The sequence below is a fragment of the Muntiacus reevesi genome, chromosome 1 (genome assembly GCF_963930625.1).
Source record: "Muntiacus reevesi chromosome 1, mMunRee1.1, whole genome shotgun sequence".
NCBI lineage: Eukaryota > Metazoa > Chordata > Mammalia > Artiodactyla > Cervidae > Muntiacus > Muntiacus reevesi.
The window spans coordinates 168,771,084-168,798,658 of NC_089249.1; the positions used below are offsets into that span (position 1 = coordinate 168,771,084).

At 35.4% G+C, this 27,575-nt stretch overlaps 1 protein-coding gene and 1 pseudogene across 5 annotated transcripts in view; one reads left to right on the plus strand and one right to left on the minus strand.

Annotated features, from left to right (window-relative positions):
- Positions 1-27,575, minus strand: part of ZMYM4 (zinc finger MYM-type containing 4) — a 155,667-nt gene that overhangs the window by 4,613 nt on the left and 123,479 nt on the right. For all 5 annotated transcript variants that reach the window (XM_065916675.1, XM_065916680.1, XM_065916686.1 and 2 more), the window contains exons 24-28: positions 21,098-21,269; positions 20,818-20,913; positions 18,441-18,592; positions 10,124-10,235; positions 8,422-8,670 (exon numbers count right to left, since the gene is read on the minus strand). In XM_065916675.1, coding sequence (XP_065772747.1) covers positions 8,422-8,670; positions 10,124-10,235; positions 18,441-18,592; positions 20,818-20,913; positions 21,098-21,269 — 781 coding nt within the window. The remainder of the gene's footprint in view (positions 1-8,421; positions 8,671-10,123; positions 10,236-18,440; positions 18,593-20,817; positions 20,914-21,097; positions 21,270-27,575) is intronic.
- Positions 24,509-25,027, plus strand: LOC136164845 (large ribosomal subunit protein uL15-like; annotated as a pseudogene).

Sequence of the window (27,575 nt, forward strand, 5' to 3'; positions counted from 1 at the left end):
GAATTAATATCAACTAAGAGCATAAAGCGGGCTATATATAAAGAAAATATAAGAAAGAGGGTATGAATGTATGGTGGAAAAAGCAAGATAATCTTAGTATTTCCTAAAGTAAAGGAGCAACTGAGAAAAAAGTAAACACAAAGATGAACATCACAATTATTCTTTACAGATTCTAGTTTGAGTAATTTAAAATTCTTACATTCAAAATATATACTTCCCTCTTATCTCAAGGAATAATAGCTTAGTTTTGGGAATTTCAGACTTGCAATTCTGTTCAAAATCAATAAACATAATTTCTAGTTCCATAATAACAATTTTTAAACATTAAAAACAAATTATTAACAGACTTTTTAGAATGCAAGATCATAAACCTTCTAATAAAACAGTCACTGCTGATATTTTTCTACTGCGTATGAAGGCAGTATACTCTAGGACAGGCTTAAGTTCCCTCAGAATTTTACAACGTTAACACATTATTGACTAGAGACGTATCAATACATTTTTACAGAATGATACAATTAACATCACCAGGTGAAGTTGTTAAGAGTTTAAAACTGATCAAGGATTCATTATGCAACTTATGACTGTTGTTATCATTCACATTTTGCTCCATTAGGTTTTTGTACCAGCCTTGTGTATATCAAAAACAAAATCTTCAAAACTGACACATAGAAAAATTCTGAGTAAAGAAGAATTTTTTGCTGAATTTTATACAGGTACTTTCTCTGATTTTCCAAGTGACATATATACTAGTGTCTTGGAAGATGACAGTTTTTCAAAATATAGTTCTGATTCAAACAATGTGAATATTAGGACAAAATAAGACAAAAGGCTGTAATGATTGATTCTGATACATACAGGGAAACTCATGGTGCTGGAGAATGCACCTTTGCTTCTATAGAACAGTGGACTAAAGACAACATTTCAAGAAAATTAGAAGATTTTACAGGTGTGTCAAAGTGTAACTACTGAATGTAATAACCCGCAAAGTGTTTGTGAAATAACAGAATTAATTTCTGGCTCGTCAAAATAAAAATCACCAGCCACAGGTGTTAGTTTCTACAAAAATCCTGTGGTCAATAATGACTTAACTAAAACGGAGTACTCTGGTCAAAAAAACCCCCAAACTTAGAAACAGTAGATTTAAAAGTTATGCAAGTTCCTTTTAACTAGTAATTGACCCATCTGTTGCCTCTAAATCAATGATCCCCAACCTTGGCTGTATATTTCAATTCCATGCAAAGTTTTAAAATGAATATTATATCTGGGTTACATCCTTAACCAATTAAATCAGAATTTCTAATTTAAATGACAATAAAAGAGGACTTTTAAGTGATTAACACTCTACACTGCAGGGGGCACGATTTTGAACCCTGGTCAGGGAACTAAGATCCCACAAGCCATGCAGCATGGCAACCACTCCCCCACACCAAAAAAAGCATACTGAAGCAACTGATTCCTCTAATTTTGAGTCAAGCCTTTAATATGGCCCTGACAATAGAGAAAAACATTTAAATGTTAAACTACACACCAAAACTACAACTATACACAGAGCAACTATCCCTGAGAAAGACATGAAGACCAGCACAAAAGATTTTCCACAACTGAAGATAAAAGGAAAATCACCATTAAGATGGGTAAGAGAGGCAGAGATGGCATCTGGCCAGGACCCACAGGCAGACAGGACACCAGAGCTGTAGAGGTCCTCCTGAGGAGCAAAGTGTCCAAACTCCACATCAAGCTCCTCAGCCTCGGGGGTACCAGCACCAGAAAGATAATCCAACAAACCCCCGTAACACCTGGATTTGAAAACTGGTGAGACTTACATCCAGAGGTCTGTAGGAAACTAAAACTTAAAGGGCACATGCAAAAACTCTCTTGCCCCAAGTCCCAGAGGCAGCAGTTTGAAGAGTACCTGGGTCCCATGTGAAGGAGAGTCACTGACTGATTTTAGGGTGTGTACAGCAGAGCCAGGGACTTTTATAATTTTCCCTGGTTATGTAGCCACTGAGGAACACCAGGATCTTTTGCTCACCTTCTATGCCTACTTGGTCCAATGCTGGTGGGTGCCATTTTGACTCTTCCCATCTCATCCCAGGTTCACCTGTAGACCCATCCAGGCTGGCACTCCTCCAAAGCTACTCTATTACACCTAGCGAGTGGCTTTGGCCAGCACTAGAACCCCTCCAAAGCAGCCCACCCTAGGAGATGGCCCTGCAAACCACACTGCCCCCAACAGCCACAACCCAGCTATCTCAGGGTGCAGTCCTGCATGGCCTAACCACAGAGGAGGCTGCATGCAGCCCGTGCACTACTGGGCTTCACAGGGTACCTTTCACCTAGTCATCCTCTGAAGGCTGGCAGATGTGGCTCATCTGTCTAGTGCATAGAAGCGAACAGAGAGAGCGAGGAAAATTGAAGAGACAAAGGAACTGTTCCAAATGAAATAGGCAAAAACTTTTTAAAAAAAGACAATTTGAAAGACTTCTGGGGACAACACCAAGCATACTAACATTTGAATTATAAGGATTCCCGAAGAAGGGAGAAAAGAAACAGATAATCTATTTGAAGAAAAAACTGGCTGAAAACTTGACTAACTTGGAAAAGTAAACTCATCCAATTCCAGGAAATGAAGAGTCCCAAACAAGACGAACGCAAAGAAACCTACACTGAGGCACATTATAATTAAAATGTCAAAAGTTAAAGACAGAGAATATTTAAAGCAGCAAGGATAAGAAGGGGATGACAGAGGACAAGATGGTTGGATGGTATCACCGACTCAATGGACATGAGTTCGGGCAAGCTCTGGGAGATGGTGAAGGACGGGGAAGCCTGGTGTGCTGCAGTCCACGGGGTTGCAAAGAGTCAGACAAGACTGAGCAAAAGAGAGAAATAAGTAGTTACATACAGAGGAGCCCCCATAAGACTATCAACTGACTTTTCAGCAGAAACTTTAAAGCCAGAAGAAAGTGGCATGAGATATTCAAAATGCTTAAAGGAAAAAATTTACAACCAAGAATACTCTGTCAAGATTATCATTCACAACTAAAGGTGAAATAAAGTTTCCCAGACAAGCAGAAGTTAAAGGAGTTTATCATTACTCAACTGACCTTACAACAAATGTTCAAGGGACTTCTTTGAACATAAAAAGAAGGTCATTACTTGAAATATGAAAATCATGGAAGAAAAAAACTCAATGTAAAGGCAAGCACATACTAAAGGTAGTGATTCAACCATCTATGTAGCTAGTATGAAGATTAGAAAAGTAGTAAGATCAAATAATCAATAATTATTAAAGAAAATACAACATTTTAAAAAAGTAAAATTTGTCAAAAACATAAAAGATGGGGTGGGGTGGTGACAGTAAAAACGTAGTGTTTTTAGAACACATTCAAACCTAAGCAACCATCAACTTAAAATAGACTGCCATATACGTAAGTTGTTATATAAGAGGCTCATGATAACCACTAACCAAAACTGAATAATAGATACACACACGAAAAAGAAAAAAGAATACAAACAAAACTAAAAAGCAATCAAACTGCAAGGGAAGAGAGCAAGAAGAAAAGAAACAGACATGAACAATACAAACAATTATAAAACAATTTCTAAAAAGGTGATAAATAAATTTTTGCTGTTCAGTCATTAAGTTGTGGTCGACTCTTTGTGACCCTCGGACTGCAGCTGCCCTGTCCTGTGCACAGCAATAACTACTTTACATGTAAACCAACTAAATGCTGTGATCTAGAGACTCGGGGTTCCTGGATGGATCCCAAAATAAGATCCACATACATGCTGCGCATCAGAGACTCACTTCAGACCTAAAGACACACGCAGACTGAGCAAGGGACAAGACAAAGATATTCCATGTAAACAGAAACAGAAGGCTGGAGTGGGCGAAAAAGACTTTAAAACAAAGACGGAAGAAGGACACTGCAAAACGGTGAAGGGATTATTCCAACAATAATACAAAACACTTGTATGTATGTATGCATCCTACACAGGAGTACCTACATATAATATATAAACAAATATTAACAGACACAAAAGGAGGCAGTGACAGTACTACAGTAACAGTAGGGAGACTTTAACATCCTATTTATATCAATGGACACATCAATAAGGAAACATTGGCCTTAAAGGACACGTTTGACCAGATGAACTTAATAAACAGTATGTTACATCCCCAAACAAAATAATATTCAAGTACACATGGAACATTCTCCAGGATACATCACGTCAGACCACAAAACAAATCTCAGTAAGTTTGTTGTTATTCAGTTGCCAAGTCATGTCTGACTCTATGACCTTATGGACTGCAGCAAGCCAGGCTTCCCTGTCCTTCACTATGCCCTGGAGTTTGCTCAAACTTATGACCACTGAGTCAGTGATGCCATCCAACCATCTCATCCTCTGTCACCCCAAAGTTGAAATCATATTAAGCCTCTTTCACAACCACAATGCTATCACACTAGACAGCAACTAAAAGGAAAACACTGGAAAAAACAAATATGTGGCGTTCAAACAACATGCTACTAAACAATCAATGGATCACTGAAGAAATCAATGAGGAAATTTTAAAAAAAAGAACACTTTGAGACAAAAACCTATCAGCAGCAAAAATAGTTCTAAGAGGGAAATTTATAGTGATATAGGTCTACCTTAGGAAACAGAAAAACTCAAATAATCTAACTTTATACCTAAAGGAAATAGAAAAAAAAACAGCCGAAAACCAAAGTTAGTAAAGGAAGTAGTAATAAAGATCAAAAGTGAAAATAAATAAAACAGAAACAAAAAAATAGAAGAGAATCTGTCCTTTGAAAAGATGAACAAAACTGACTAACCAGATTCATCAAAAACAAAAAGAGAGGACTCAAATAAATAAAATGAAAATTGAAACAGAAGTTACAATTGACACCACAGAAATACAATGAATCACAAGAGATTACCATGAACAATCATATGCCAATAAATTAGACAAAAAAAATGGATAAATTCTTAGAAACACACTATCTGACTAAATCAGGCAAAAAATAGAAAACATGGACAGACCAATCACCAATAATAAAACTGAATTAGTAATCATAAAACTCTCAAAAAACAAAACCTGGAGCCAGATGGCTTCACAGATGAGCTTTACCATACATTAGGTAAGAGTTGGTATCTACTCTTCTCAAACTATTCCAAAACACAGGAGAGCAAGGAACTTCGTTCCAAACTCATTCTACATGTCCAGCAGGACCCTGATACCAAAACCGGACAAAGACACCAGAAAAAGAAATAAAATGACAGGCCAATATCGTTGATCCTCAACAAGATATTAGCAAACTGAATTCAACCATACATTAAAAGGATCATATGCCATGAACAAATAGGATTTATCCCAGGGATACGAGGATGATTCAATATTCACAAAGCAACATTATACACCACATTAAGAAAATGAAGGATAAAAAGCATAAGATAATCTCAGTAGATACAGAAAAAGCTTTTGAAAAAAATTCAACATCCATTTCTGATAAAAACTCAACAAAGCAGCTACAGAGGGGAGATACCTCCACATAATAAACATCATATATGACAAACTCACAACTAACATCATACCAATGGTGAAAAGCTGAATAAATTTTTTCTAAGTTGGGGAATAAGACAAGATGCTCACTCCTGACACTTTTATTCAACACAGTATTGGATGAAATCCTAGCCATGGCAATCCTACAAAGTCCTAGGCAATCTACAAAGTCCTAGGCAATCCTACAAATTCCTAGGCAATCAAACAAGAAAAGGAAATTTTAAAAATCAAGAACTTTGCTGGCAGTCCAGTGGCTAAGATTCTGTGCTCCCAATGCAGGGGGCCCAGGTTCAATCCTTGGTCAGGGAATTAGATGCCACATGCAACAATTAAAGATCCTGCATGCCACAACGAAGACTGAGGCTGCCAGGTGCCATAACTAAAACCTGGAGGAGGAAAATAAATAAATTAAACAAATATTTTAAAAAATAATACTAAAAGACAAGTCATAGGTTACAAGAAAATATTTTTAAAAATTCAAACTGGAAAAGAAGAAGTAAAACCATCACTACCTGCAGATGACATGATACTATATATAGAAAATTCTAAAGACACTACCAAAAAATTATAAGAATAAATCAATTCTAGTAAATACATTTTACAGGATATAAAACATGCAGAAATCTTCCAGATTTCTATACACTCATAACAATCTATCAGCAACAGAAATTAAGAAAACAATCCCATTTACAACTGCATCAAAAATAACAAAATACCTAGGAAGAAATTTAACCAAAGAGGTGAAAGACCTGTACTCTAAAAACTATAAAAAAATACAAATAAGTTGGAAGATACACCATGCTCATAGACTGAAAGAATAGTGTTAAAATGTCTATTCCAAAATAACTGACAGATTCAATGCAATCCCTAACAAAATTCCATTTGCATTTTTCACAAAGAGAGAGTAATTCTAAAATGTATATGAACTCACAAAATACCACAAATGGCCAAAGGTATCTTGAGTAAGAACAAAGCTGGAGGTTCACACTTCCTGACTTCGAACTACAGTTGATTCTTAAAAAATACAAGTTTGAACTACATGGATCTACTCATATATGGATTTTTTTTCAATAAATACATACTATAGTACTATATAATACATGGCTTTTCAATCTGCAGACATGAAACAGTAAATGAGGAGGGCTGACTGTAAAGTTATATGCAGATTTTCAACTGGCTGGCTTAAGGTTCAACTGTATACCCAAAGCCACAGTGATCAAATCAGTATGGTAGTGGTGTGAAGACAGATACACAGATCAATGGAACAGAACAGACACTCACTCAGTCATGTCCGACTCTGTGCGACCCCATGGACTGTAGCCTACCAGGCTCCTCCGTCCATGGGATTTTCCAGGCAAGGGTACTGGAGTGGGTTGCCATTTCCTTCTCCAGGGGATCTTCCCGACCCAGGGATCAAACCCAGGTCTCTCGCATTGCAGGCAGATGCTTTACCGTCTGAGCCACCAGGTGAGCATCACAGAACAGACAGACCAGACATAAACCAATCCTTATGCAATCAGTCTATGACAAAGAAAGCAAGAATACACAATGGGGAAAAACAGACTCTAAAACAAATGGATTGGGAAAACTGGACAGCTACATGGAAAAGAAGGAAAGTGCACCACATTTTCACACCATGTACAAAATTAAACTCAAAATGGATTAAAGACTTACATGTGAGACCTGAAACCATAAGACTCCGAGAGGAAAACACGGGCAGGAAACTGACATTGGTGTTAATAATATTTTTTTGGATCTGTCTCACTGGGTGAAGACAACAAAGCAAAAATAAACAACTGGGGTCAAATCAAACTTAAAAGATTTTGCATAGCAAAGGAAACTCTCAACAAAATGAAAAGGCAGCTTACTGAATGGGTGAGGATATTTGCAAGGTATATATCTGGAAAGGGGTTAACACACAAATCATACAAAGAACTCAGAAAACTCAATATAAAAAATGCAATTAAAAAATGGGTAGAGGATCTAAATAGACATTTTTCCAAAAGGGACATACAAGCTGCCAACAGACACATGGAAAGATGATCCATATCACTAATCATCAGGAAAATGCAAGTGAAAACCCACAACAATAGATCCTCTCATGTCTATCAGAATGACTACCATGAAAGGGCCAAGGGAACCCGTGTGCACTGTTGGTGAGAATGCACACTGGTGCAGCCATTGTGGAAAACAGTATACAGCGTCCTCAAAAACTGAAAACAGAACTACCACATGATCCAGCAATTCTACTTCTGGGTATTTTTTACCCAAAGGAAACAAAAACACTAATTCAAAAAGATATATACGCACCCCTATGTCCAATACAGCATTACTGACAATAGCCAAAATATGAAGTGTCCATCAATAGAAGGATTAACTCACTCAGCTATTAAAAAGGATATAATCCTGCCATTTGTGAAAACACAGAGTGTGTTATGCTAAGTGAAAAAAGTCAGTAAGAAGAAGACAAATATTGTATGATTTTATCTATAGGTATAATCTAAAAAATTAAAACAAATGAACAAAAGAAACAGAAATAGACTCACAGCTACAGAGAACAAACTGGTGGCTGCCAAAGGCAAGAGGGGTGGGGGTAATTAGGTGAAGGGGATTACGAGGTATGAAATTCCAGTTATAAAATAAATAAGTCATGAGGAAGTAATATGCAGCATGAAGAAGCACAGCCAATAATACTGTAATAACTTTGTATGGTGATAGATAGTTACTAGACTTATAGTGGTGATCATTTCACAATGTAATGTCAAGTCATTACATTGCACACCTGAAACTAACATAATATTGCACATCAAGTATATTTCAATTAAAAAAGTAAGGAATCTCCACCACACCTGGTTCTGACTCTTGTTTCTGTGAAGGTGGGAAGAACCTCAGATAGGTCATCTTGGTACTGTACTTCAGAGTCCTCGTCCGTCTCATCACATGGGCAAAGGAAAGCTTCAAGTGCTCAGTAACATTCTTTAGTTGAAAGTATTTGGTATTGAAGAAAAGGAGGGTGTTCAAAAGGACGATTGGTGAGTAAGCGCCCAGCTGTTTGCACTCCCACAAATGCTCTTCTTCAATGCGAGAGAACATGTAACCTGAACAGAACAGGGAAAAAGAAACAGCACTAAGATCCTGCTAAAAGGGACTAAGTAATTTCTTTAATTCTCAGACAGGAGGATACTAAGGAAAACACTGATTGTTCCTCTCTTTGTCCCTCTTCCTCATACATAAAAACAGAAAAAGCACTGCAAAGAAAAGGGCAGATGATTCCAGTGAAAGAGACATTGTGAGCACTCCCCTAAAACAGTTTTAATCTATTGTTAGTTTAGATCAGGGCATGGTAAATTTTTCCTGTGAAGAGCCAGATGATAAGTATATTAAGCATCATAGGCCATAAGGGCTCTGAACAACTTTGTTGTTGTAAAAGATAAGAAAGTATAGACTCTACAGAAGCAAACAGGTATGGCTATTTGTAAATTTTATTTATAGAAACAAATTTAAGTCTCATGCAATTTTCCCATATCACAAAATATAATTTAATTCTTCCCCAACTATTTAGAAATGTAAGAAAATATTTTTAGCTCATAAACTATATAGAAACAGGCAAGAGGCCAGATCCAACCATGAGCTGCAGTTAGCAGACTCTTGTTTGAGATCACTATGCTTACTGTTAACTGCTTCAGTTTTATTTGGCTAAGAACATTAGAAGGCAGCTCCCTCTCTCCCTCCTATTTAAAACTTATATTAAGAGAAATTACTTCACAATAGTTTATCTGGATTTTCCCTGAAAAGCAGAGGTCAGAAGAATTAAAATTAGTATACTTTTAAATGCAGCTTCTTCATGATATCCGTTAAACTCAGGTCTTTCCTAATGTTCTCTCCCCAATCCTCTTTGTTACCACCTCTCATTCTATTCTTGGGAGACTGCCCACGAATATATTATTTGTTACTTCCAAATGTAAGTTCTTAGCTCTTCCTTTGAAAGCTAAATGCATCATGCCACTGCATTCCTTTTAATGCTTCAAAGGTTCTCTGTAGCCCAAAAGAAAGGGAACACATTTCTGGGCATTACATTCAACCTCTTCATTCACAGGCAAGGAGCATGAGAGCAGAAAAGAATTAGGGACTTGTCCAGAGACATATGGTCACAGACAATTCAAGGATGAAGACTTAACTCTCTCAACAATTAGTTCAGGGTACTTTTTTCAAACTATTGAAAAAGATCCACTGCTAACAGCATCAAAAAGTAGCATATGTGGCAGTTACTAGTACAGTGTACAACTTTACCAATACAACCATATCAAGAATGGTTTCTAAAAAGTAAATGTAACCTTTAGTTGCTTTTTAATATTCAGTAGTTATTATCTACTCATGTACTATATGCAAGATGTAGTTTAAGTAACTGATAATAAATCAAAGATTTTCTCCTCAAAAGTCCAAATATAAGTCAAGACAACTACAAAATGAACAATTTACAAAAGGTAATCATAAAAATTAAGCAATTTAAGAAGGCACATCATGAAAAGAATCAAAATATAATCATCCTACCATTAGGAAGTATTGTAGGTTCCCATATTTTCAAGAGTTTGGTAAGTTCAATCATAAATCTGGAATAGGGCTCAGTAAAAATGTTATCTATTCTACCATTTTCAAACAGGTACTACAAGAGAAAAAAAATGGAAACATATATGTTGATACAAAGAAAACATAAAATTTTAAAAAATGTGTTTTTAGGAATATAGTTTACCCTTAGTTTCTGTCCTTACAATACTGTGAAATATTTTAAGGATACAGTCAAACCAGTAGAATTCAAGCTAAAGTTTCTTTTCACATGAATTAACATTATCCTGACCACTGAGCTTGTAAAGTAAAGTTCTGTATTTCCTTTTAAAAGCAATTATTTAAAATAATAAATCAGTACCTTTCAGTCACTTAATAAAACTGATATACTAAAAACTGGTCTTAATTCGTATTTCTCAAATCATTTTTAAATTCTCGGCATCTGAGATGTACTCTTAGAAGTTTGTTTTTTAATCTAGTTATAAGGTCACTTCCTGAAAATAATACAGTTAGCTAGTTTTCAGGTGACCCGAGGGTACTGAAATTGTAAAACTATTTATTTGGAGGCTTCTAACGACAGTTCTCAACTCTCTGCCCCACAAGCCAGACTTCACAAAGTTCAAGTCTAATTATAGGACATAAAAGTATGCTAATTATAACCATCAAGAATCATAGAGGAAACAAGCAATAGCTTGAGTAAATTACTGTTAAATATTTTGAGGGTGCAGGTGAGGTCAGATAAAATCACTAAGAGAAATAAAATAAGCAGAATATGAGAAGAACACAAAGTAGCATAATTACAAGCTAAGGATCTCAGTGTCTTAACGATCTAGTATTTTAAACATTTATCTATGGCTATGTTGGTTTCCTGCTTTCTTGACCTATGTATGACTTACTGTAAATTTTTATTTCCACTTAAGTTTATTCCGGCTAATAAAGATTATATACGATTTCAATGTACACTTTTATAAGTCTCTTCAAAGGCAATTTATGATCATATTGCCAGATTACAGTTCTGTTGTTGAAAAGTATCATTTCCTTTTTTATTTTAATAAAGCTATTTTTACAACTTAAAAAATATTGTATCCTCATTATGAAAAGAGTTTAAAATATAGAAATGGTGGAAGAAAAGTACATTCAGACTCATTACTCAAAAGCAACTATTATCAACAGTCAGGGGTTATTTCAATCTTTAAAAAACTCTCCTTTATGAATACATAGAGTTGAGTTTTCATACAGTAACTCAAATATGAGTAAATATAAAATACATGGGTTTAAAAAAAAAATCACAGGACTTCCCTGGTGGTCCAGTGGCTAAGACTCCATGGTTTCAATGCATGGGGCCTGGGTTGGATCTCTGGTCAGGGAATTATTTAGATCCTACATGCTGCAACTAAGAGTTCTCATGCCTCAACTAAGACCCAGAGCAGCCAAATAAATATATCAATAAAATAAAAAGAAATATTGAAAAAATCACTTCTCCCTTAGATCAGGAACAAGATAAAAATGCCACTTCTATTCAACACTGTATAGGAAATACCAGCCAGAGTAACTAGGGAAGAAAAAGAAATAAAAAGCATTGAAATAGAAAAGGAAGAAGCAAAACTATCTCTCTTTGCAGTGACATGAACCTATATATAGAGAAAATTCTAAAGAGTCCAGAAAAAAAAGTTATTAGAGCTAATAAATGAACTCAATACAGCTGCAGAAGACAAGCAATATAAAATCAGTTGCAATGAACGATCCAAAGAGAGAATTAAGAAGATTCCATTTACAACAGTATCAGAAATAAAATACTTGAGAAGAATAAATTTAACCAAGGAGATACAGATTTACACACTCAAAACTATATAAAACTTCTGAAATTAAGGAAGACCTAAGAAAAACATCTTGTATTTATGGATCTAGAGACAGTATTATTACACTAGAGACAGTATGATTACAACGCAATACTCTCCAAAGTAAACTACAGATTCAATGCAATCCTATCAAAATCCCAAAGGTTCAGATTTTACTTATTGAAGAAATGGAAAAGTCAATCCTAAAACTGTTACAAAATTGTAAGGAATCTCAAATAGTCAAAAGAATCTTGAGGAATCACACTTCCCAATTTCAAAATTTGCTACAAAGCTATAGTAATCAAAACAGTGTGTATTGCCACAAGAATACTCATATAGACCAAAAAGTATTAAAAACTGAGAGTGCAAAATAAACACACACACATTTAGTCAAATGATTTTTGGCAAGGTTGTCAAGATGAATGAATGAAGAAAGAGCAGACTTTTCAACAAATGATGCCAGGAGAACTAGATATCCACATATCCAGTTATCCCTAATTCAACAGATCCCTGTGTTAGTCACTTAGTTGTGTCTGACTCTTTGTGACCCCATGGACTGTAGCCTGCCAGGCTTCTCTGTCATGGGATTTCCAAGCAAGAATACCGGAATGGATTGCCATTTTCTTCTCCAGGGGATCTTCCTGACTCAGGGATTGAACCCAGGTCTCCTGCACTGCAGGCAGATTCTTTACCATCTGAGCCACCAGGGAAGTCCCGGTGGCTCACTTGATATACCTCACCTGATAGAATAATCATTCAAAATGGATTGATGATCTAAACACTGATCCACTGACTTAAACATAAGAGCTAAGACCATAAAACTTTTAGAAGAAAACACAGAATCCTATCTTCATGAACTTGAGCTTCCCAATGGATTGGATTCTTTAGGTATAACACCAAAAGCACAAGCAACAACAGAAAAAATAAACTGAACTTCATCAAAATTAAAAATGAAAGTACAAGAAAGTATATGAAACTGAAAAGAAAACCCAGAGAACAGGAAAAAATATTTGAAAATCACGAATCTAATAAAAGTTTACTATCCAGAATATAAAAAGAGATTCTACAATTCTACAGCTCAATAACAAGCAAACTACCCAGTTTTAAAACAGGCAAAAGATTTGGACATTTTCCCTAAAGAGGCTATACAAATGGCCTCGTACATGAGAAAAATGCTCAGTGTCATTAGTCATCCAGTTCAGTTCAGTTCAGTCGCTCAGTCGTGTCCGACTGTGCGACCCCATGAATCATTAGGGAAAAGTAAGTCAAAATCACAATAGGATACCACCTCACACCCATCAGATGGCTATTTTTTTTTTTTTTTTAAGGATATTAACAAGCGTTGACAAGTACATGGAGATAATGTAACACTCAGAAATTGCTGCTGGGGATGTAAAATGGTGCAGTCATCTTGGAAAATGGTTTGGTGGTTCCTCAGCAAGCTAACAGAGAAGGAAATGGCAACCCATTCTAGTATTATTGCCTGGAGAATCCCAGGGACAGAGGAGTCTGGTGGGCTGCTGTCTGTGGGGTCGCAGAGAGTTGGACACGACTGAAGCGACTTAGCAGCAGCAGCAGCAGCAACAAGCTAAACATAGTTACCATTTGACTCTGGAATTCCACTCCTAGGCATACAGTACCCAAAAGACATGAAAATGGGTGTTCAAACAAAAACTTGTATATGAATGTTCATAGCAGCACTCACTATTCAAAGCAGCCAAAAGGTGGACAGAACTCAAATGTCTATCAACACATTTCCAACAACAGAATAATTCAACCATAAATGAGAACAAAGTACTGATTCATATTACAACATGCATAACCTTTGAAAACATCATGTTAAGTGAAAGAAGCAAGGCATGAAAATCCACAAACTGTAACTTTCCACTTACATGAAACATCTAGAATAGGCAAACCCATACAGACGGAATGCAGATTTATGGTTGCCAAGGACTAAATAGAGGAGGTAAGAAGTGAAAGCATAATGTGGAGGTTTCCCTTTAGGGGAATAAAATTTTAAAACAAAACAGTGATGATGGTTGCACAACATCATGATGTTGTTATGACAATGAACTGTATATACTTTAAAATGGCAAATTTTATATTATATGTATTTTACCTTACTATAAATACTGTACTACACATACAATTTTGCAAGTTACTTTTCAAAATGTATGTCTCCAAGAGTATACCATGTCAAAACATATAGAAGCTACAGAAGCAATTCATTCCTTTAAAACTACTGTTTGATATTAATAGTATGGATGTACTATATTTGATTGAATCTTTTCATGAACACTAAGGTGGTTTCTAGTTTTTTGCTGTTAAAAAAATTACAATAAAAACACCATTATGTGTTTTCCTAGGTAATTGTATTAATTTCTTTGTGGGAAAGATCCTGATCAATAGATTTGCCAGACTGAAGAATCTACATGCACTTCAAGTTTTAACAGTCACTGTCAATTTGCCCTCTAAAAAGGCCTCCTCCAACAGTGCACATGTGTCTTCACTAATACTTAGCATTATCAAACTTCTCAACCTTTCAGGTGTTTTAATCCATCTAACAGGTGAAAAACTTCCCTGGTTACAGCTGGCCACTATTTTATATTAGAGAGGCAGCCCAACACAGTAATCATGACATGGACCCTGGAGCTGGGCTACCTGCGTTCACTTCACACCTTGGCCCTGCCACTTACTACCTTTAAGACCTTAGGCAAGCTATTTAACTCACTGCGCCTCAGATTCCTCAGCAGAAAATGATATTAGTTATTATACATAATAAGGGTACACTAACAATTATGTAAGTTAATATATGAAATGGGCTTATATTAAAATATAGCATACAAAGTAAAATGATTGTTAAATATTCCTGATACATTTTATCTATTAGCAATCTTTTGATTTTCTTCTGTTACTTGACTGTTTGTTTCTTTTGCCAATTATCTCTCCTAGAGAATGTTAACAGTGGTGGTCAAGGCATTGATATTACAGCTGTTGTTTAATTTTACATTTTTAGGTATTTTCAAAACTCTTTACAATTAGCATCAGTTCAGTTCAGTTGCCCAGTCATGTCTGACTCTCTGCGACCCCATGGACTGCAGCACGCCAGGCTTCCCTGTCTATTACCAACTCCCGGAGCTTACTCAAACTCATGTCCATCGAGTTGGTGATGCCATCCAACCATCTCATTTGTCCCCTTCTTCTCCAGCATCAGGGTCTTTTCCAATGAGTCACTTCTTTGCATTAGGTGGCCAAAGTATTGAACTTTGAGCTTCAGCAGCAGTCCTTCCAATGAATATTCAGGACTGATTTCCTTTAGGATGGACTGGTAGGATCTCCTTGCAGTCCAAGGGACTCTCAAGAGTCTTCTCCAACACCACAGTTCAAAAGCATCAATTCTTTGGAGCTCAGCTTTCTTTGTAGTTCAACTCTCACCTTCATACATGACTATTGGAAAAACCACAGCTTTGACTAGACAGACTTTTGCTGGCAAAGCAATGTCTCTGCTTTTTAATATGCTGTCTAGGTTTGTCAGAGCTTTTCTTCCAAGGAGCAAGTGTCTTTTAATTTCATGGCAGCAGTCACCACCTGCAGTGCTCCAAAATCTATCACTCATTGTTTCCCCATCTATCTGCCATAAAGTGATGGGACCAGATGCCATGATCTTAGTTTTCTGAATGTCGAGTTTTAAGCCAACTTTTAAGCATAACTGTATTTGTTTATAATGCCAACTTTTATAGCATAACCGTATGTTTATAATGAGGAAAAAATAAAAAGGAAACAAATTTGAGATATAAACATAAGTAAACTTTTAAAATTCCCTATAAGGAATAAGTTATAGGTTAATGAAAGTTTATTTCTTGCCAAAATTGCTAACAGGTTTGTAATTACTTTCTGTTAGTCATGTGAGAATTTGTTAACCTATAGTATTGTTACAGAAAGTCATTTATTAACATAAACAAATAACAAGAGAAATATACTAGGAAAAAACTTTTAACAGGTTTATGATTCACCTCACAAATAGAATATATACAGCAGAGTGTCTATATGCAAAGTACTCAAATATTTTTTATTGAAATTCCTAGCAATGAGCACATATTTTGATTATATTCAAATCATTACACTATTAATAAATACCAAAAAACATCTTATTTCTTGACATATGTATTAACAAAATTAGGAAATGCTCTTCAGATTCTTATATTATAAACTCCAAAGGAAGGAAGTGCATCCAGAATCTTTGCAATTTTTACCTAAGCAAAATGCATGTTGACACACATGGAAGGTTCTCAAATTCTGCTGAAAGAATCCATAAAAGTTCTCTTATATGCAACTTTTAAAAATATATCTTACCATCTAGAAATTGGATCAAAATATAAGGGAAGCTTATTAAGTAACAGGTGACATTTTGATTCCAAGAGCAACCAACGCTGCTCGCTTAACCTGCTACACTTCAGATATGTTACTCGTCAGCAAGACTTACTTCATGCATTAAATGAATCTCAGATATACTAACAATGTCAACCCAAAAACTCCCTGTATTTTAGAAATTGATGAGAACTTAAATTTAAATATTTAAGTACAAAGACCATTCTAAGCAACATGGAAAGTATAGGAACTATAAAGGGAAATATATCCATATTGGACTATATAAAAATGAAAACTTTTTAAATAGTAAAACATACATAAAAACCAAAAGACAAAAATACACTAGAAAAATTTAATCTCATATTAGACTCAATATCCCTAATATAAAAGAGACCCTACAGATTGGGAGGAAAAATCCAAATGACCAGCATAAAAAGACATTTTACTTCACAAAAGTTGGAAAAATACATATTGGAGCCACAAGTTAACATTTTAAAAAATTCCATCAGAATAATAAACATGAGAAAGAGGACTGGTAAAAAGGATTCAAGAAACAGGCATCACACTGCTGGTAAAATCATAAGCTACCATAATTATCCTGGAAAGTAATCTGAAAATATCTTATAATTAGAAAAATCTATGCTTTAACCTAGAAATAAAAGCACCAGTTCATTAGGTATGCAAACAAAATATTTACCGAAGCACGGTTTGCAAGAGTAAGAGAAGAGGAGGGAGAAACTCCTGAATATAGAAAAGAGGAAAAGCTGAATAACTGTTATGTTCATACTCTGCAACATTATGTGACTTTCTTTTTAAAAGCAAGGAATTTGATTTATATTTATCTCAAGGGATACACAGGTTGAGAATAGTAAGTTATAAAAAGTGGGTATAGTATAGGCCCCATTTTCAAAAAACTAAGCAAAATAAAAACTGTTAACAAACATCTACACACATGTATAAATATATATTGCACAAAAGATGAGATAAGTCAACAATACAGCAATTAAAATGACAAAAAAAGAAGATATAGGTTACATATCACATTGCAAACACTGATTACCTCAGGGAGTGGGAATGGACTGATTTAATTTTTCTTATATGTCTTCACTTACTGTTTTAACAGTTAACTGAGCCCATACTACTTTTATAATTAAAAAATTAAACTTTAACAACAAATAAATGACTAAATAATACCCCCTGAAATACAGAGGGAATGAAATTTGGCAAATAGAGGAAAAAAATCAATTATATTCAGAGTTTCGTCACTCCAAGATAATAAGCACTGTAAATACTTTTCATATATTTCATTTTACTATGTTATTTGTGTGAATGGCTTATAAACCACTATGTTAAAATATAGTGATACACTCTTACTTTGCTCACTTAATGCTTTATTTAGTATTAAGATTTTTATGTTACTAGAAGTCACTTTATAAACCATTTTTATTGGGGGCATAATATTTAACTATAAATATACTATACTTTGGTGGACACTGAGGTTATTTCCAGTTTTGGGCAATGATGTCTGAACCTCAGACTTTTGAGAGATTCTCAAAAAATGAATCACTGGTGAAATAATATGAACATTCAAAAGTATTCCTGAAACATACGCTCAAAACTGCTTTTTACAAACTATGTACTAATTATCATCAACTATGAAGGTGAACCTCCATCTCACAGAACTCATCGACAATGAGTATTAAAATTTTTTGATCTTTGCTACTGTGATAGGATAAATATTGACATATCTATTCTAATGTGAATTTAAAGTTTATATGAGACTATGAAATTCATACAAATACATACATATAAACACAGAGTCATCTATCTCACTTCTTTTGTGAATTGCTATTAGGCCTCTTTTGTCCATTTAGCAATAAAATGAACCAACTTCAATTTCTGTTACTCTAACAGTCTCAATTAAACTTATAAAACGTTTACGTGACTAAGACTTTCAAATCACGGTCAGTGGTTAACTAAGAAGAGAGTACAGGAGCAATACCAAAGTGACAATATATACAATACTTTCTCAGCTTAATTCACAAGTTCTACCAGAATTATTAAAAATGCAATAGTTTACATAACAACTGATTTCATACCTGTTGAATTCCAAGGCACAAATATAAGATACTGTCTGGATCATATTTTTCACCATTTGGTCTCCGCACTTCTTGAATAAACTGGCATAAGCCTAAACTCAACTCAGCAAAAGTGCAGGACAGAATATCTTCCTTCAGCTTGATAGAGCGGACTGTGGAAAGGTAGAAAACATCTGAAATAATAACTTATAAGAAAAATAATAACATTACTCAATTCACTAAATAAACACTGACTACACTGCCCCAGGTATTAATGGTATACACTAGTGAAGACATGGATTAGAGACAGATACTCATCTCAAGGCTTTTTTAGTTAAAAAAAATAAAGATAATTCATCACATATGATGTAACATTTAAATAAAATGTCTTATTTAAGTATAACTCTATGAAAACAAATAAGGGCCATCTAATAGTGAAAAGTCATGTTAGATTCCAGATGAAGTGAAAGGTGGAGAAGAATTAAACTCGTAGATTAAGAATTTCAATTTGAGGATATAAGACTTCCCAAAGTATATTCCACAAAATACTAACCCTGTGAAAGCTCAATAAAATTGGGTTTCTAAGATCTGATAAATTTGGAAAACAACAGTATATTATATCTGCCTGTGAAGAATTCACAGTATGTTTTAATATATAAAAAGCTCTGGAGATGTCTGTAAAAGGAATGCTATTTAACTTTAAGTCATATTTATTTGAATAAAGTGTATTTCAGATTAGATATTAACAACTTCATGGTTTTGAAAATGCTAGAACACAGCATGTGCTCAGCCACAAAATGAAAGGGTTTGGGGACTGAGGAATACAGCAGAAAAGCAAAGAAGAGGGCAGATCATGGTAAGGCTCATATATATATACAAAGATTCTGAAGACAACTAAGAATTGAATTGCTTCCCAGGTGTCTCAGGGGTAAAGGATCCTCCCGCCAATGCAATAGACACAGGAGACATGGGTTTATTCCCTGGGTCAGGAAGATCTCTGGAGGAGGAAATGGCAACTCACTCCAGTATTCTTGCCAGGAAAATTCCACAGACAGAGGAGACTGGTGGCCTACAGTCACACAGTGTCATGAAGAGTTGGACATAGAGCAAATGAGCACACATACATATGACCTGAATTAGTTTTAGGCAGGAGAGTTATCTAATTTGATTTTTAGAGATCTTACGGCAACAGACTGGTCCACACTGTGGGATGAGTTAAAACACCATTTCCAGTTCCTGCTTTTCTGCATGTAGAAAAGACTACATGTTTCCAATGGTACACTTGAGATTCCCTGAGTTGGTTTTACAAATTTAAATAGGTGATTCATGAGGGCAAGGACCATATTTGACCTTTTTACCTGAATACTTATCACCATGCTTGATACATGACAGATAAATACAGTAAGTACTTTTCTGGAAGAATGAGTAGTAGAAATGAGTAGGCATCCTGTGTGGCTACTGCATTTAGGCCTGGCAGTCTAATACTATATTACTTCTCTATTCTCACTACCACTCCTCCTTTCTCAAAAATGTTGTAGCTCAAAGTACAAAGTGAAAGGCCTAGTAAACCCCCATGACGTGAGCATTTTTACATCACTCTGAAGCAGAGAGATTATACTTGATCTGTGTATAAGTCAATCACAGACCACAGCAGCAACTAACTGCTCCAATGAGGGTAAACTTAGGTGAAGCCAAGAATACATGCAATCACCCAGGTATCAGAGGAAGGTACAGTTGGAAAGGGGTGAAAAGTTTAGTTACATACTCATGCATTCCTGCCCTATATCATTCCACAGACTTCATAAAATAATGATTTTGTGATAAACAAATGAAATATAAAAAAAATTAAAAGGCAGAACACAAACTGAAAACAAAATTTAGAACAGAAAACAAAATCCTGGAAAGAAGAAATCTAATGATTAGGGCTCTAAAATAATACAGTGTTGCTCTATCTGAACTGTTTATTGGGTTCCAAATTTCTTGGCACCAGAAGTGAAACCTGCAAACATGGTCAATCATATACAGCTCCTTGATGGGAGAAACTACAGAAACAGCAAGGCTTTCCTAGGTACTTTTCTTAACAACAACAACAATGAAGTGTTACACTGCGTTCCACATGGGTTATTCTACACATACAGGACTCAAAAAAGACAGATTTGAGTCACTTGCAGAGTGTTAGAAAAAGACACAAAATTTCTTATAGTTGTATAAGAAACTCATGATCTGAAGATAATAACCTTCCCTTAAAAACAAGTTCTTTAAAACTGAGAGAGGAGATTAATTTCTCTTTTTAAACATAAACTTCAAATTTTAAAGCATTTTCAATTTCCATTTATAAATTTAAAATCAACAATGATATTACAATCAATTCAGATCAATAAAGAGAGAAGTATTTTACCTTTACAGCCTGTCTCTGAAGATTCTTGAGAGAGCGCATGGTCTTGAGTACTTCCTAACGGGTCAGAACACGGGCTAGATGAGGTATGTTCAACTCCTGACATGAAAAGAAAAGTAAATGAGAAGTTTAAATAAAGATGGAAAAAAATTAAGCAAAGCCCAAATCAAAGCTTTATGGAATTTTTGACTAGTATTTATCCCTTTTGAGTAGGTTTATAAATTTATTAATCCGTATTCCTCCCACCCGTAAATCAAGACATAAATTCATGCCATGTATTTACCGCCACATTTCAGATCCCCTTGCTCTTCCTTGGCATTTTTCCATTGAACCCAGTTCTTCCAGGCATTTACCCCATACATGTATTTCAGTGTCATCCCAGACACTGAACACCCTTGAAAGGCTCCTTGAATAAGACTCCTGGGCTCCACAGATACTATAGACTTCTTCCGTCCCTGTAAGAATTTTCAAAAATTTACAGAATATAAATTTAGTTTTGGATCTTTAAGAATCATGGTTCACAAAGATAGAATGAGCATAAATTTACAGAAATGGAACTCAGTATTACATCCCTGAGATTCAGAGTTCTTACAGGTAGAAAGAGTTTTAGAAGTCATCTAATCCTATCCACAGGAGGAAAAAAAAAAAAAAAGAGGAAACTGAAGTGTAGAAAATAATACTGGAATAATCAATAACTATCTATCTTCCAGATACTAGACTTACAAAATGAGGTATGAGTAACAGTTATTACACTCAGGTCTATTTAATGCAATACATGAATAGATGGCTATAAAACAACCCTCAATCAATTCTCTTAACTACACTGGAATTCAGCTATAAATCAGTAACAGAATATTGTTAGAAAAATCCATGAAAGTTAGAATTTACCAACACTCATTAAGAAATCAAAAATGCAATTAGAGAATATTTTGAATTTAAGTAAAAATGAAAACAAAACATATCAAAATTTATATAATAGTGCTAAGCAGTGCTTATAAGGATATTTATATTTATTAAAATGCTTATATGAGAAGGAAGTCTGAAATCAGTAACCTAGCTCCTATGTTAAGAAACTAGAATAAAGACTACATTAAAACCCAAATTAGTAATAAAAATAAGAGCAAAAATCAATTAAAAAATAGAGGAAAAGATTAGTAAGACAAAAGAGCTCGTAATTTTAGAAGGTTAAAAAAATTGATAAATCTCTAGCCAAAATGATTAGAGATAAGAAAGAAGATACAAATTATCAACACCTGATTCCACAGACAGACATAATAAAGGGTAACAGCAGAAAACTGTGAACACCATGATGACAATAAACTAGACAGCTTAGAAAAAATGAACAAATTTCTTGAAAGATACAAACTAACAAAGCTTGCTCTAGAAGAAATAGATAATGTAAACAGCCAGAAGAATTCAAATTATATTTTAAAACATTCCCACAAAAAAATTCCAGACCCAGATGACTTCACTGCTGAAGGCTACCCAAGAATTAAAGTAACTATATAAATTGTATTTCAGAAAACAGAAGAGGAACAGTAACTCACTTTTATCCTTAATATCACTTTTTTTTTTCCTTAACATGACTTTTATCCTGCCAGCAAGGACAGATAAAATCCTTACAAGAAAACTACACATCAATAGCTCTTTTAAACTGACATACTTAAAACCTTAACAAATACCAGCAAACTCAATTCAGCAATACATATATAAATATAAAAACATCAAAAGAGAGTAGTGTTCAACCCATAAAGGCAAGGTTAAGTTTATCACCGGGAAAAAATCAATGTATTTCGCCATTGAAAAAGACTTACAAAAGAAAAATCAGATGATCATCTCAAGAGATCACCTGACAAAGTTCAAAACACAATCACAAAATCTGAGTAAATCAGAAGAGAACTTCCTGACCTTGACAGAGGTCATCTATGAGAAAGACCGTCATCTATGAGAAACCTGTATGGAGGTAAGAAGCAACAGTGAGAACCAGACACAGAACAATGGAATGGTTCAAAACTGGGAAAGGAGTATGTCAAAGCTGTATACTGTCACCCTGCTTATTCAACTTACAGGCAGAGTACATAATGCAAAATGCTGGTCTGGATGAAGTGCAAGCTACAATCAAGATTGTGGGGAGAAATAGCAATAACTTCAGATATGCAGATGACACCACTCTTATGGCAGAAGGCAAAGAGGAATTAAAGAGCCTCTTGATGAAGGTGAAAGAGGAGAGTGAAAAAGCTGGCTTAAAACTCAACATTCAAAAACTAAGATCATGACATCTGGTCCCATTACTTCAAGGGAAATAGATGGGGAAACAAAGGAAACAGTGACAGACTCTTTTCTTGGGCAACAAAATCACCATGGACGGTACTGCAGCCATGAAATTAAAAGACGTTTGCTCCTTGGGAGAAAAGCTAAGACCACCTAGACAGCATATTAAAAAGCAGAGACATTACTTTGCCAACAAAGGTCCGTCTAGTCAAAGCGATGATTTTTTTAGTAGTCATGTATGGATGTGAGAGCTGGGCGATAAAAAAGGCTGATGAACTGATGCCTTTGAACTGTGGTGCAAAAAAGACTCTTGAGAGTTCTTTTAACAGCAAGGAGAGTAAACCAATCAATCCTAAAGGAAATCAACCCTGAATATTCACTGGAAGGACTGATGCTGAAGTTCCAGTACTCTGGCCACCTGATGTGAAGAGCCAACTCATTCGAAAAAACTGATGCTGGGAAAGACTGAAGGCAGCAGAAGAGGCAGATGACAGAGGATGAGATGGTTGGATGGCATCACCAACTCAATGGACATGAGTTTGAGCAAACTCTGATGGTGAAGGACAGGGAAGCTTCATGTGCTGCAGTCCATAGGGTCGGAAAGAGTCAGACACGACTGAGCAACTGAACAACAACAACAATGAGAAATACACAGGTAACATGGTATTTAACACTGCAAGGCTGAACACTGTTAAAACTGGGAAGAGGCATTAAAGTCTGCACTCATATTAAACACTGATCCCAGTTAATGCAAAAAATCAAAAAAAGAAAGAGGGGCTTTCTGGGGGTCCAACGGTGAAGACTCTTGCTTCCACTGCAGGTGCAGAGACTCAGTCCCTGGTTGGGGAACTATGACCCAACATGCCACATGGCATGGTCCAAAAAAAAGTAAAATAACAAATAATAAATTTTGTTTTTGAAAAAAGAAGAAAATATCCTGAGAATGTAAAGGAAAAAAGTGAAACTTTCTTAATTCACAGATAATACAACTGTGTAGGTAGAAAATCTCACAGATATTAGTTGAGCAAAATCGCCACATATGAAGTCAATATACAAAACCATCTCTATTTCTATATGTCAGTGAAGAACACTAGACAAGGAAATTTAAAAACAATGCTACACACACACACAGAGTTACATGCGTGGAATTATTAATCAATCACAAAAAAAGAATGAAATCTTGCCATTTGTGACAGCACAAATGGACCTAGAGAATATTAAGAGAAAAAAATTGGACAGATGTAAATACTATTTCACTTTTATCTGCAATCTAAAAAATAGGACAAATGAACAAACATAATAAATCAGAAACAGAATCAAACATACAAAGACTACACATGGGGTTGTCAGAGGGGAGGGTGTTGGGGAGATGAGAGACATAGGTGAGGGAGATTAAGAAGTACAAACTTCTTTTTCGTCTAGGCCGCCGACATGCCATCCAGACTAAGGAAGACCCGGAAACTTAGGGGCCATGTAAGCCACAGCCACGGCCACATCGGCAAACACCGGAAGCACCCGGGAGGCCGAGGTAATGCTGGCGGCATGCATCATCACAGGATCAACTTCGACAAATATCACCCAGGATACTTCGGGAAAGTTGGTATGAGGCATTACCACTTAAAGAGGAATCAGAGTTTCCGCCCGACTGTCAACCTTGATAAATTGTGGACCTTGGTTGGTGAGCAGACACGAGTAAATGCTGCCAAGAACAAGACATGAGCTGCTCCTATCATTGATGTGGTGCGATCAGGTTACTACAAAGTTCTGGGGAAAGGAAAGCTCCCAAAGCAGCCTGTCATCGTGAAGGCAAAATTCTTCAGCAGAAGAGCTGAGGAGAAGATTAAGGGTGTAGGTGGGGCTTGTGTCCTGGTGCCTTGAAGCCACATGCTGGGAAATGGATTAAATGTTAAGTGCTTTAAAAAAAAAAAAAAAGAAGTACAAACTTCAGCAACAAAGCAATGAGTCATGGTCCTGTTATGAAATGTACAGTGGAGGGAATACAGTCACACAATAATTACGTAATATCTCTGTATGCTGACACATTGTAACTAGACACTCTAGCGAACATTTTGAAATATGCAGAAATGTCCAATCACTACGTTGCACTCCAAGAACATAATGCTATGGGTCTATTATATTTCAAAACCAAACAAATTCTTAGAAAAAGAGATCAGATTTGTGGTTACCAGAGGCACCAGGGAGAGGGAGGTGGAATTGGATGAAGGCAGTCAAAAGGCACAAATTACCATTTTAGCTAAGGGAGTACTAGGGATATAATGTGCATCATGATACATATAATGAGCACTTCTCTATATTACATATGAAAGTTGTTGGGAGTAAACCCTAGGAATTCTCATAATAAGGAAAAAACTTTTTTAAAAAATGTCTTTAATTCTTTATCTATATGGGATGATGTGTGTTTACCATCTTATCGTGGTATTCACTTCATGACATGTCAATCAGTCATGCTTACTCCTTGGGAGGAAAGTTATGACCAACCTAGATAGCATATTAAAACGCAGAGACATTACTTTGCCAACAAAGGTCCGTCTAGTCAAGGCTATGGTTTTTGCAGTGGTCATGTATGGATGTGAGAGTTGGACTGTGAAGAAAGCTGAGTGCCGAAGAATTGATGCTTTTGAACTGTGGTGTTGGAGAAGACTCTTGAGAGTCCCTTGGACTGCAAAGAGATCCAACCAGTCCATCCTAAAGAAGATCAGTCCTGGGTGTTCGTTGGAAGGACTGATGCTGAAGCTGAAACTCCAATACTTTGGCCACCTCATGGGAAGAGCTGACTCATTGGAAAAGACCCTGATGCTGGGAGGGATTGGGGGCAGGAGGAGAAGGGGGCAACAGAGGATGAGATGGCTGGATGGCAGCACTGACTCGATGGGCATGAGTTTGAGTAAACTCCGGGAGTTGGTGATGGACAGGGAGGCCTGGCGTGCTGCGATTCATGGGGTCGCAAAGAGTCGGACACGACTGAGTGACTGAACTGAACTGAAGTCAGTCAAATCATTATGCTATAGATCTTAAACTTATACAGTGCTGGCTGTCGAATATATTTCAGTAAAACTGGAAGAAAATAAATAAAATGAATCATGGAAACGAGGGAAAAAGTTGTTTTTCACTATTGAGAAAAGAAAGACGAAGTCACAGAATAGGAGCAAGTCATATTTGATACAAGAATTATATCCATAAAAAAAACAACAAAACACAACTCCGTAAGACGACACCTAACCCCCCCCAAATGCTCAATAGTTTTGAATACACACTTTATCAAAGATAAACAAACAGCAATATACATTAGAAAAGATACCGACATATTAGTCATGAGGAAAGTACAAATTAAAGCCATAAATTAATATCACTACACATTTACTAGAATAACTAAAAAATTGATAATGCCAGGTGATAACAACTGATTATAATTGATAAGGATTGATAATAATTGATAACAACTGATAATAATGGATAATTGTTAGTACTAAGTCATGGAGCAGATAGAATTCCTAGACTTCTGGTGGGAATTCAAGATGGTACATCCACTTTGGACCACACTTTGGCAGCTTTCTTACGAAGTTAAAAATACAAATCAAAAAAAAAAAATACAGCTCAGACCTCACAATTCCACCCTTGGATATTTTTCCCCAAATGAAAACGTATATTTTTCACAAAGATGTTTATATTAGAATGTTCACAGCAGCTTTATTTAAAAATGCACAAACCAGAAATAACCCAAATTTCTAATAGCTATTCAACAATTATATGAACAGTAGTTTATCCATAAAATACTCAGAAATAAAAAGGAATGAACTAGTGATACATGAAATGATATGAATAACTCTCAAAAACATTATGCTAACTGAAAAAACTCAGATACAGAAGAATACAAATTATATGATTGCATTTATATGAAATTTTAGAAAAGGTAAAGCAGTACCATTTTACACCAATTCACAAAGCAGATCAGTCAGTGGTTGTCAGGAGCTGGAGATGAAGACTGACTGGAAATGCTAACAAGGCAAATTTTTGGCACAAGGAAAGTATTGTGATTGTGGAGATAGTTATGTACTGTATACATTTATCAAAGCTCATCAAATTGTACACTTAAAACTTATGAATTTTTAAATGTAATTACAACTCAATGGAAATTTTCTTTAAAAAAAGGCTGTTTTAATTTCAGTATGAGAAAGCCCAGTCACCATGAAAAAGTCTTTGTGTACTTCACTACTATAACTGTACTATATAAAACAACAAACCTCATTATTATATCTAAAAGCTAAATTTAGAGACTTTAAAAAAAGAGGAAACTCTATAACAAGAATTATAAAAAACAAAACAGAAAAATCCTTCAATTGTAGAAAAAGTCCCTCTTAAAGAAATGTAAAATAAAAGGTATGGTTTTTTTACTTCAAAAAGCAAAAACATGAAAATTCAAGATTGGAAAATAAAAAACAAAAGAAAATGCTAGAAAAATTAAGCTACTG